Genomic DNA, 12,764 nt, shown 5'->3' on the forward strand with positions numbered 1-12,764 from the left:
AAACTCCAGATTTGATGAAATTTTTACCTAACATTCTACACTCATAGGAGATTCTAAAGAGGTAACATGCATTGCTATCGGAGGTCGTTTGACCCCCTAAATAATTCGCCGAAGTTGGGACTTCGACACAATTTTTCCGTAGTGCCGGAAAAATTTGTCAAAATCCGATTCTTCCTCTTTTAACCGCATCTTTTACAACCCTTATCCGACCCCTCTAGACTATATCCACCCTTTGTATAGCCTAATGTCATCAAAAGACTAGATAGGGACGGATATTTACCTTTTTCTTTTTGGAAATCGAGGTCCTTGCGTAGAGGGGAAGGAGATCTACGTTTTTTCCTTCAACTGGAAGTGCAACCGGGATCCCTTTCCTCCTCGAATCCCCTTCCTCTTCTTCTTTCTTCTTCTTCTTCTTCTCTTTTTCTTTCTTTCTTTCCTCTGTGTTTCACGCTTGAGACTCCCTTCTCTCTCTGTTTCATTCCGTCTTAGACCAACTCAAACCCTCCAATTAAGTCACATCAAGCACTATTCACCCTTTGTTTAATATTATTAAATTCCTATTTTGTCCCTAACACTTCAACATATCTACTGTTATACCATTAACTTTGATTTCTTTCCAATTTTACCCTTATATCAATTTTAAAGGACTATTCTATCCCTTTTTATATAAAAAAAATTTTTGGGGTTATTACAGTTATGCATAGGACATATCTTGTCCCAATACTCATTCCATTTAGATTCTATTTGTTCAATAATAGGCATTAAAATATCATCATATCTATGTTCTGCAAATTTTTGACTAATTATATATGCTTGTTGTAAAAATGAATATGAAGTTGGATAATAAATACCAGAAAGAACATTAGTAGCATTATAAAAACTAAGCAAAAAATCTTCCAAAATTTTTTCTTTATTCCAATCAGTTTCAGTCAATGTAAAGCCTAATCCACGATCATTAATATATGCACTTAATAAGTTTTTATATGGGTATGCATCATGTATCATGCTATATGTTGAGTTCCAACGAGTAATTACATCAAGTTTAAATTTTTTAAAACGTTTACCATGATTTATACATAGTTCCTTAAATTCTTGAAGTCTTGATCTTGAAGCATGAATAAAAGAAACTGCATTTCTAATTTTTGAAATCACATCTTGAATCATGCCCATGCTAGCTTGAACAGAAAGATTTAAGATATGACATGCACATCTAATATGCAATAAATTTTCATTTAACATGGGATGCAATGAGTCCTTTAATAATGTAACAGGAGAATTATTATTAGATGCATTATCAAAAGTAATAGACATAATTTTATCATTAATATTATATGAACATACAGTTTGATAAATGGCATTTGAAATTTGTTGCTCAGAATATGGAAAATCAAAAGCACGAAAAGCAAGAAAACGTTTATTTAATTGCCAATCATTATCAATATAATGAGCAGTAATGACAATAAAACAATTACTACCTACAAATGCTGACCAAATATCAGAAGTTAATGAAATTTTTATATTTAAAATAGAGAGTGTTTCAATTAAAGTTTGTCTCATTGCTAAAAAGTTAGTCATAGCTACTCTTCTAAATGTACGCCTACTAGTTCTTTTGTAAGCAGGTTGTAGGTTTAATTGAACATATTCTTCAAAATTAAAAGATTCACATAAACTAAAAGGTAATTCATCCTTAACTATCCATTTTACAAGTGTTTTTCTTTCATTTTCATGATTATATGCAAAATTACCTACAAGTGATCTCCCTTGTATATTAAGGGTACCTTGAGCATGAGAATCATGCATCCTATGACTCTTTTGATGTCTTTTTAAATGGCCTGTTCCCCCACTACTACTACAACCATAAAGTTTGGCACATTTTTTACATTTTGCTTTCTAGACTCCATCAACCATAATTCTATCAAATTCATTCCATACAGCACTAGTCCTCTTACGAGAAGATGTTTGATCTTCACTCGATTCACTAGTTCTAGAGGAACTAGGAACATGGGGTTGGGGATTAGTTTCTTCTCCCTCAGAAACAGAAGAAATGCCAAAATGACTTTCCTCAAAAGATGACATATCTAAATTGATGAATGCAAAAAATAAAAACTAACCACAAGGAGGAATTGAGTAGAGGGTCAGAGGGCAGAGGTAGAGCCGAGATTCTGAGCTTTCTCTTGTGCTCTCAACAGGAGTGACCTTCTCTTCTCAACAGAAACCTCCTCTTTTGTAGCACTTGAACACTTGCTAAATGCAAACTAAAAATTAAATTGCTAGAAGAGCACTTTAAAGAGAGAAATAGTTGTAGTAGAGAAGGAGAGAATAGTTGGTTTGGTGTAGTGAGAATGAGGGAGGAAAGGGGAATTTATAGGACTCCAAAATTATTTTTCCCCAAAAGACCCCTCAAATTAGCCGTTTTTGGACTGTTGGGAGGGGTATTTTGGGAAAAAACCAAAAAATAGCCGTTGGAAACGGCTATTTTCTTCCCCCCAGCCAGACGAGCCGTGCCAGGCAGGGCCCGTAACGGGTCCAAACGGGCCGTGCCAGGCACGACCCGTCTCGTGCCAGGCACGGCCTGTAACGGGCAGAATTTTTCTGCCAGACGGGCCGTGCCAGGCACGGCCCGTTTGGACCCGTTACGAGCCGTGCCTGGCACGGCCCGTTTGGACCCGTTACGGGCCGTGCCTGGCACGGCCCGTCTGGCAGCCCGTGATGGGCCGTGCCTGGCATGGCCCGTCTCGTGCCGTGCCGGGCCCGGCCCGTCTCGTGCCGTGCCGGGCCCGGCCCGTCTCGTGCCGTGCCGGGCCCGGCCCGCCAATCCACGGGCCTAGGGCCGAGCTGGGCTTGGGTTTTTGGCTGAGCGGGCCGTGCCCGGCACGGCCCGTTTAGTCCGTGGCCCGGTGGGCCTGGGCCGGGCCGGCCCGGCACGGCCCGATGCCCATGACTGGCAGTTGCAGAGCAGTTAGTACTACAAAAGATTCACACTGAAAAGAATCCAGCTGACATGATGACGAAAGTTGTGACTAGAGAGAAGCTAAAACTTTGTGCCGAATTGGCCGGCATGGATTCTAACTAGCAAGTTATAGTATATTCTCCTTCCTTTGTGGGCTAGTGGAGGAGATTGTAAGTAGATCCAGCCTATTTGGAGAAGACCAACAGCCCACTAGGGCTTTATCTTTGTTTTTTTGTGCAGGACCACGTGTGTGTGCGGCATATGAGGCGGGTGACACAAAATAAAGTGCGGCTGAGAAACCAAAAAAAAAGGTAGTAGCGCGCAGTAGAGGAAAAGAAAGAAAGAAAGAAAGAGCACGAGGCACAGGAGAAGACCAAGCGCCCAAGGAGAGTGGAAAATCTCAAGTTTTGCACATCTCTCCATCTGCATGAGACACGCTGGTCCGGAAACTTGGAGGCTTATATACTGGTAGGAGTGAGTATCGGTCCATCAAGTGGTGCGAAGACCATCGAACCTTGTTGGGTCATGTTTCATCAGGCCAAGGTTAAAAGAATAGAGAGCACCATGATCACTAAGGTCAATGTATAATTTTCACTCAAGAGTATAAAAGGATGAGAACTAGTATTTTTTGTGGAAAGTCTCTGGTGAGGACCCTAAGAGATCCGTTCTCTGTAGAAAGACTTCTTGTGATTATGACATACTGGAAATTTTATGTATTTTTTGAAGTGGATTTAAACTAGTAATCTGACTGGAATGTGATCATAATAAATGTGGATCTCATTGTATTTTTTTGGATTTCAGTTTGATTACAATTTGGCTTTTTAATTAGTGAGATTATACTATGACATGCGTTAAATGTGGCTCTAAACTTGCACCATGGGCGTTAAATATGGTTTTCAAGCCTACCACATGGATAAGCTTGGCCATAGTTATGGCTGTTGAATTATTATTTGTTGGTTAATATTTTGAGTATTTGGATAATTCAGAAAGTATGAAATATTGATTTCAAAACTATAGCCTTGCTAAAACATATCGTATTACTTTATGAAATTATCTTATTAAAGCAGGACTAGTTAATCTTGAAGAATGCTGTCTACCTCGGGCTCCTCTAGAGACCGTTTTCCCAGGTACCATCGACTTAAAATCACAGCTTTGTATATAAAAAAAAAAACCTAAAAATCATCATAATTAATCTTCATTTCTCAATCTGTATTCTAGAATCACATATCCTTTATTTTTTTTAATACCTTTCTTCTATATCTTTTGCTAGGTGGGAGTTGGGTAAGCCTCAAATATAGCGGAGTTCTCCCAATTCGTGATGGAAAAGAAGTAGAGTCTCAGTAGTACTCCTTTGTGTTTTTATATATATAATTTTTGAGAAAATAATTAATTTAAGTAGGTCGAGACAGTCTGCAACTGTACGTGGATTGAACTCCTTGACCGAGTCCTAAACAACGGTTTCCCTCCTCAAGTCCGCTTCCAACTCAAACCTCGTTCCTTTTTTAAGTGTCGAGCGAGACTTCAAACCTCTTCGCCCAGCCATGGATTCAAAGCACCAAACCATCCTCAAGAAGCCGATGGGAACTCTCGCCAAGAAGAAGACAATAAAGACCTACAACAACAGCAGCAGCAGCAGCGTGTGGGCTGATCTCCACGAATCGCTTCTCGGCCTGATCCTCGACCACCTTCCTCTCCCGGACCAGCTTCAATTCAGCTTGGTCTGCCGCTCCTGGCGTGCCCTCGCCGTCACCCGTCCCGTCACCGTCCCCCTCCTAATGCTGCCCCCCGACGACCCCGGCTCCGAAACCCGCACCTTCTACAGCCCCCTCGACGGCACTTACCACGACGTCCCCCTCCCCGGCTCCTCCAAGAAGCTCTGCCTCGCCTCCTCCCATGGCTGGCTCCTCTTCGCCGACCCCTACTCCGACGAGCGCTTCCTCCATCACCCCTTCTCCAATGCCCGCATCGACCTCCCACCGTGGCCGTTCAGTTCCATCCCCGTCGATGCCACTGTCGGCCTCTCCTTGCCCCCCACCGACCCCGGCTGTGTCGTCGTGTTCATGTTCGACTCTTGCTTCGTCTACTGCACCATCGGCGATGCCGCGTGGTCGACCGTCGCCATGAGCAGCCGCTGGCCCACTGTCGTCGACTGCGATGCAGTTGCCTGCAACGGAAGACTATATGTCGTTAGCCCGTGTCGCCAGTTAGGCGTCGTCGACGTGTTTAATGGCGTGCCTAGGCTGAGTTGGCTAGATTTGGACGACAGCCGCGTGCGGCGCGTGTGGCCGGACGTCCACAAGAGATGGTACGTCCTCGAGGCATCGGGGACTATTTTGCTGGTTTTCAAGGACAGCAAGACGTGGTATCCAAAGGTCTTCATGGCGGACATGGACGAGATGGCGTGGTTGGAGGTCGAGGGTTTCCGCGATCGAGCGCTGTTCCTGGGGAAGGGGGGTTCGTTTTCGGTGTCGAACGCCGGGAGGATTGGCCAGGGTAACCGCATACATTTTGCTCTGCAACGCTGGGGGTATCCCACCGGGGAGGACAGGAGGTTCATGGTGGTGTACAACATGGACGGCAAGCATGGGCATGCTTCATGGCTCCTCCAGTCGAGCTGGGCGAAGTTTTCTATTCTGGATACGAATGACATTGGTTGGGAATCGTCGCATTGGTTGCTTGCATCAACCGGAGGTCTTTGAACTATGAAGGCTGGGTGTGATCGACCCTTTCAATATTTTTTCTCTTTCTTGTTCGCTGTTAACTTGCCTACGGTATTCTGGTTTTCGCTTTTATTGTTATGGCTTATAAATTTTAATAGAAAAAGCATTGCATTGGATACTCCCTAAAATCTTATGATATGGATAAATTGAACCCCACCGGGAATTGGGCACAAACCCTAATGCGCTTTATAATTCCCAAACCCTAATGCCGATTTTATTGTTTTAAAATTCTGAAGATACCCCCAAAACCTCCATCAGTTTGGTTACAGCGCACGTATGACCCAAATCTCTTCTCTATTCAAATAGCTTCTTTATTCCATGAATACAAAAAAGATGTGGATAAAGAAGAATCATTCCCACACGCACATCCACCTCAAATCTCATATTTCTTCATGCACGCCGGACCCAAATCTTTTCTTCCCCGTTTGTTAAATCTTTTCTTCCCAATTTGGTAACTTCCTTTCTTGAAAGGGTCAACTGAAAATAATACTTCTCCTTAGTCCATTAATGCATAAAAGGGCCCTATAAAGAAAAATTCTCCACTCTATTTTATCATTCCCTTCACATCCAATATTAAAAAACAAAATTTGTAGCATCTCTTTATCCCTGCTTTTTAAACTGTCATGACTTTAATGAATATAGGTAGCCCCATTTTCATAGTTGTTTTCTCTTATGGTAGCGAAGCCTACGTTATGTCAATCTCCGAAGATACAAATCTCAATCATATTTACTCTTTCTTTGCTGATATAACTAGATTGGAATTGCTGATAAAGATGAAGTCTCTTGCCTAAAAGAAGAATAAAATATCTGTATGTAGAAGATATGTTAAATCTGGTCATATTACAATTGCTTAGATTTTTTCAGGACATGAGAGCTTGCCAGTCCATTGTGGGAGGTAAATTTCAGAAGCTATGAGACCTACATACGTGTACCCACCACCCCAGTGTGGGAGGTTATAGTTTTAAAGAACAAGTTTGCCATACAGTGGGGTCGAGCTAGATAAAATCTTGACCATCAAATTTAACGCAATTGTCAATAATTGATGAAACACAAAATGACATAGTCCCATCAGAGACAGATGATTAATACTCTAAACAAATCATCAAAAAAATAAAACTAAAAACATGAACGGACTAATTGACAACTCAATCCAAGTTCCTAGTCTAAATAGGACAAGATATTATTTCAACACTATGCTTCCGTCTTCTCCAGGACTCAATAGTAGCATTTCCACTTCTCCTGGACTCCATAGCTTGGATAGGAGAATCCACCACTGATTAACTCTCGCGCCATGATCATGTATGCCTTCTGTGTTAAATGAATTCCATCCCAACTTATATGTTGAGCAGGGTTGTCGCATGTTGAAGCTCCAGGAGAACCACACATTTTGGAGGCATCAAAGTTATACACACCGCCACTTCCACAACAAGCTTTCATCAATGAATTCTTGGCAAATCCTATAGTTAAAAAAGCTAGAGTAAATTAGTTTCATATATTTATAATGTAATTGTAGAAATCAAGAATGATGTGATATATTGATTTTTGAACCATAACATACCTAAATCCACTGCATTGTCAAGTAGATGCAAGAAGGCATGGTAGTAATCTGCATACATGATGATAACATGAGGATGTGACTTCCTCAACTCTTGTATTGCTTCTTGAAGTTTTAAATTATGGAGCATGGCAAAGGCATTAAGTCCTTTAAAACACATTCTGTCGTCATAAGCATCTGGATCTGATGAACGCGATGCTGTTAAGTAGCTTGGAAAACATCCAATTGGAAAATTCCCAGGAATAACTAGTTGAACAGCTCCCATATCTATCACTTCCTAAAATATATTCAGCACAAATATAATGTTAGCACGTACTATAACGAAGACATGATTGCATAACCATTCAATTAATTAATTGCATCAAACAGGAATAATCGATATTTCTCATGCATTTTGATATCGTTTTTTTTTTTATTTTGAGTAAATTTCATGACATTATCTTAGATCATGCATCATTACTCGACTAGGCAGTACAAGCAATGCATGCTGAAGACATATTAGTGATGTAATTAATTTATATTTGTTATTATCTTATCGATTTTTATAATTATTTAAAACTGTGAACTAAACAAGTACATATGTGAACATGAGGCATCATCATCTAATGCTCCAACTATAATAGTTCTAACCAAGTAAAATCTTATTATTGTTTTTACATGCTTGGACATTAGTCTTATCATCTTCATATTTCCAATTTAATTTGATCCATATCTTTTTTGTCCATTATATCTGAGAGTATCTTAACTAGTATTCGAAATACTTCTGAGAAAGTTGTGCAAAAGAGGATGATATAACATAGCACTGTTTCTTTGTTAGGAAGAGAGCATGAGAGAAGTTATGAAGATACTGGTCTCCTATAGAAGAAAAGAGACTTTACCTTGGAAGCATTTATTATGCTTTGCACAACATGTGGAACATAACTTATCACCTCTGTAATGGATTTTCCTCCAAAGAAGCGTAATTATAGTCATTGCCTCCAATCTCTCCCACCAAAAACAGAGCATGATTAAGCTTTTCAGCACAATCTATAGATTCATCGAAACAATACATAAAAATTAATTAAGAGTATGAGATGGTTGCATTAGAATCTTATTCATAAAATGCATTACTTGTTAAAAGGAATAAAGAAAGTCAGAGCAAAGATTAACAAATTATAAAAGGACCTGTTTCTGATGAGCAAACAGAATCAAGATGGGTCTTCAACCAATCAAGCTGAACATTCAAAGAACTATTAGTATAAGGCATCAAAATGCCCCTTTCCTCGAAAAGGAATGGTCAAGTGCAGTGGCCCCAGCTACAGCAAAATTGACTCCATGGTTGAAATTAGCCTCCTTGTCCAAATAAGGATTGACAAAAGGAAGATTGAGGGACGAAGCTGAAAAAAGAAAGCATAAGAATTAAGGCCCAGTGCTTATGCAGCTAACTAATACATAAGAATCAAGACATTATAAACCCTCAAGTTTTAAAAATGTTTAAGAAAAGTCCACCATCTTAACCTAGATGCATATCTGTCTCTGTTCATGTTGTCACTTCCCAAAACCTACAACGAACCAATGGATGTTGCAGTTTGGCATACGGATGTGCGTCCCATGGTAAACCATGCAGCCCTTTCAACAGCACAAAGATGAGCACAATTATTTAAAAAGCTTATATGAAACCGTCTCGAACCTTTCATGCATCCTGTATTATTTATTTTTTTTCTTTTTAATATTTAATTGATATACACATATTCCACGTCTCTGTACAATACTGATGAATTTATACCATCTGCAAATTAAGCAATGGCACGCATGCAGAAACCATCGAACCCCATAGAAAACTAAAAGCTATGCATCATGTAAGGAAGAGTGCAATGCATGCATGCTGAAAACGATAGAAATATAAAAAAAGCTATAGCATATAACTATGGCAAGGAAATATTACCGAGGTAGTCTATCATGAGAAGTCCGTCGGAGCAACGCCCGGTGGGCCTGTGAAAAGTGGTCTCGGCCGTATGGAAGGTGTGCGATGGGTGCAAAAGCCCCGCCCACACCCTCTCGAAGGAGGTTGCCAGTGTCGGCAATGGAGTCTCCCAAGCTATATATGGCCTTGATGTAGCACCCTTCCCTCTCCTCGAGACCAGCTGAAGTCCAAAAGAATAGCACCAAAAAGAGAAAGGAGACGGCCTTGAGCGGAGAATTAGACTTGGGAGCCATAGGTGGAATCAACCCTTTTGCTGCCTTGGAGGAAAGCGAGAGAGAAGAAGTTCGGGACCTACTGTGAGTCCTGCGGGGGATTTTATAGAAGAAGAGTTGTAGAAAAGGGCTGGAAAAGAATATCTAGTTCGGATCCTAGTAGAAAGAGGAGACTAGAGAGCCGTTTTCCTCTTTAAAAAGCTTACGGTAAGCATAAAAAAAACCAGGAGTCCCAATAGGATCACTAACTGTAATCCTTCTGTGAGGCCCATAAAAAAAACCGGTCGAGCCTATCCGCCGCGAGAATCGCGGCGGAGCAACGACACCCAAGTTTATCCCCTCACTCCCGAGATTATCCCCTTCGGAAACCCTCTAGAAATCTTCCATCTCTCAACGATCCACCCACCTCTGAGCTCCACCGAGCACCTCTCTCCTACTCCTTCCTTTTCTCCGGTGGCCGGGGTGCCGCCTCGGCCAAGCGCCGCCGCCGAAGCCCCTTCTTTCCCTCTAGACCACCGCCCCTATTCCTCTGTTCCAACGAACCGAGCCTCCTTCCCCTGTTCCGGACCAAAACCGAGGATGCTCTCGGTTTTCCCCCTCCTCTCCGGCCGCCGCCTGCTGTCGACGGCTGGCCCGTCGACCACCAAAGCCCGGCCGCCGCTGGACCATCTCCTTTCTCCTCTTCCCTCTCTTCTTCCCGACTTCATCTCCTCCTCCTTATTTTCTTCTTCTTCCATTCTTAGGTTTCTTATATTATTTATTACTCTCGTATAAATATATGGATTTTGTTGTTCTTTTTGTTGCGCTCTCTCCAAATCATCCAAAAAACAGCAGTTATCAAGCAGGGCCCAAGCCCTTTTGTTGTTTCTTATTCGACCGACGACTTCTCCCGAGAAACCATATTATGAATGAAACATATTTAACTCTATATTCTATTGTATTAAATAAAATATTTTTTTAAAAATAAATAAATAAGTTTTTTTAAGACTTATTTACATCTTAAAAAATTATTCGGGGCGATCAATCATAAAAGATCCATTTTTTTGGAACAAATAAACTATAAACTTCAAAGGAAGAATTTTAATCATCAATTCTATTTGGGAGGTAGATGAGCTCCGTTTTTTGAGAAATTTTTTTTTCCATATGTCGAACAATAGGCTGCATTTGAGAAACAAACAAGTGACTTGTTGTTTCCTCGTCCAGGAGTGGGTCCTTTTCTTTAGATTACCTGCTGTTAAGAATCTACAGTTGAAAAGAAGCCATGCAACAGTAAAAAGAAAAAAAAAAAGCCATGCAAAAATTTTTGATTTTTCCCCTAGAGGGACTTTCGAGATAATCTGAGCAAAGTTGGACCCTACTCCACCATTTGTAAGAAGGTATAGTAGTTTCTAACTGTTAAGGTCCTCTGTATGTTCCATTTCCATTCCACCTGAGAGAGTAACAATTGAAGTGATTGTCTCCTCTTGAGTGTAGAGCTTCTCTGAACAGGCTCCGAATATTTTGAGATGAGATGGCTTCTGCGGCCGATATATTCGATTTCCGTACAAATTCGAGCAAGTTTGAGAAAATCTCTTTTAGTGGTGCTGAACCGATCCATGATCGAGCCAAAAGGAAACCTGCTTTCCATTTCCGACCCTAAAGACCATGCTTTGATTGAAAAGAGGATTTACCTTTATAATACCCTTCCATGCAGCAGAAGCCAATTTGATGTTTCTTGGTTTCGGTTGGCTAGGAAGCTTCTTGGTGTAGTAGATAGTTTAAACCAGTTCTCGTCAAGGTTTTGATTGCTCGTTGTAGAGTCTCCACTAACGTTTTACCAGTTCTCATCAAGGTTTTGAGATGCTGTTTTCGTCTACGGACCTTTTCGCAGGTCATTAGGAAGTGACCTCCGTTACAATTCTTTTCTCCCCTCCAAAGGAAGTCCCTGCGCTTTTTCTAGATTCATTCAATCGCCATCTGAGTTCAATTCTCAGGCAATGAACTATGGTTATGTTTAAATTATGATCATAAAGAATTTCATATTACTTTAAAACTGATATATTTGCCCGATTGTGTAATACCTAAATAGAAAAGGATAAGCTTTGAATACTTAAATGCTGGATTTAGATGCTCTGTATCTGCATTTCTTTGTTTGATAAATAGAAAACTTTCGACCACTTTTATTATTGTAATTTATGAGATAAATCTTTGTATGATGGTTTTTTTTTTGTATAGGCTTCGTGTTATTGTGGACGAACCCAATTTGGGGCGGCAAGTATTTAGCTACTTCACCATGGCGCATTTGTGTTGAGAATGAGCCACCCCAATTTAATCAATAAAGCATCATTCACAGGCTCTTGGTTCCTAATGCCCAAACACCCAAGCCCATAGGTTTTGTAAAGACGATTGTATGATACCCCCACAAGAAGTCCTTGATGATGTGAAATTTTAGAGAAAAGTGAATTTGGAAATTTGACAGTAGACATTAAATAGATGGAATAGAACTCGGTGCAAATTTTATGAGCACCCGACCTCCCAGAATGTGGCGAAGTATGAGCCTTCCATCCCAAGAGAACTGAATAATTTATTTTTTGCCCAGAAACCATGCAATGCGATAGAGTTTGATTGCCTCCTTATGATTGCAGGCTCCATTACTGAGGCTTGCCCGCATAGCATCAAATCATCTGCAGACATATATGTCATATAGAAGCTATTTCGAGATTGGAATCCATGAAGCTGCTTAAAACTTGAAATTCCACAATCCCAACAGCATACTTCAATTGCTTTCCCTCAACTTGCTTCCTGGTAGATGGCAAGAGTTATAGAACCTTAGCACGCATGTCCTTTCATAATATATATAGCTTTGAACAAAATTCATTATATATGGTACCAACTCGTTCCAAGATACAGCTCCAGATACAGCCATTTCTGCAGAACTACAGCGTGCTCAATGGTTCCAGAAGCCAGCCGGTAAATAATCCTGCAGGAACGATCCAAGATTGAAGGCAGCAACTCATTGGCAATTTACGTAGTTAAAATCTTTCAAATAAAGCTTTTAAATTTAGATTAGCAGGAACACAACAGATTTTACTCCATTTTGTTAGCTTTCATCTCTTACTGATAACTTCTTGTTTAAATTATCCAATATAACTAGTCATGAAAACCTTCCTATGTTTGCAAACTTACCAAGGAAGACTAAATAAACAACAGAATGGCTAATCTCCTACAAAACTGCTTAACACATTTAATAATTTTGGAACACGAGCTGCAATTAAGTAGGAACCAAGTAAAAGAAATACTTTGGATGCTTGGAAAGCTCTATAGAGGGTGTTGGTGAGGAGTTCAATGATCTGAAAATCCTTTGTAACACAATTTTCAACTTCTG

General features: G+C 40.5%; 1 protein-coding gene and 1 pseudogene across 1 annotated transcript; one reads left to right on the forward strand and one right to left on the reverse strand.

Annotated features, from left to right (window-relative positions):
• The first annotated feature begins 4,491 nt into the window (after positions 1 to 4,491).
• On the forward strand, positions 4,492 to 5,649 carry LOC120108904 (F-box/kelch-repeat protein At1g57790-like). Its single transcript, XM_039122620.1, has one exon. The coding sequence runs from the start codon at positions 4,492 to 4,494 to the stop codon at positions 5,647 to 5,649; it is 1,158 nt and encodes a 385-aa protein (XP_038978548.1).
• A 1,011-nt stretch (positions 5,650 to 6,660) lies between these two features.
• LOC120108905 lies at positions 6,661 to 9,422 on the reverse strand (annotated as a pseudogene).
• Positions 9,423 to 12,764: the final 3,342 nt, after the last annotated feature.

Source organism: Phoenix dactylifera, unplaced genomic scaffold (assembly GCF_009389715.1).
Source record: "Phoenix dactylifera cultivar Barhee BC4 unplaced genomic scaffold, palm_55x_up_171113_PBpolish2nd_filt_p 001630F, whole genome shotgun sequence".
In the NCBI taxonomy this organism is placed as follows: Eukaryota; Viridiplantae; Streptophyta; class Magnoliopsida; order Arecales; family Arecaceae; genus Phoenix; species Phoenix dactylifera.

Excerpts from the sequence above, each read along its gene's own strand:
- LOC120108904 (XM_039122620.1), top strand. The coding sequence starts at position 4,492 with ATGGATTCAAAGCACCAAACCATCCTCAAGAAGCCGATGGGAACTCTC.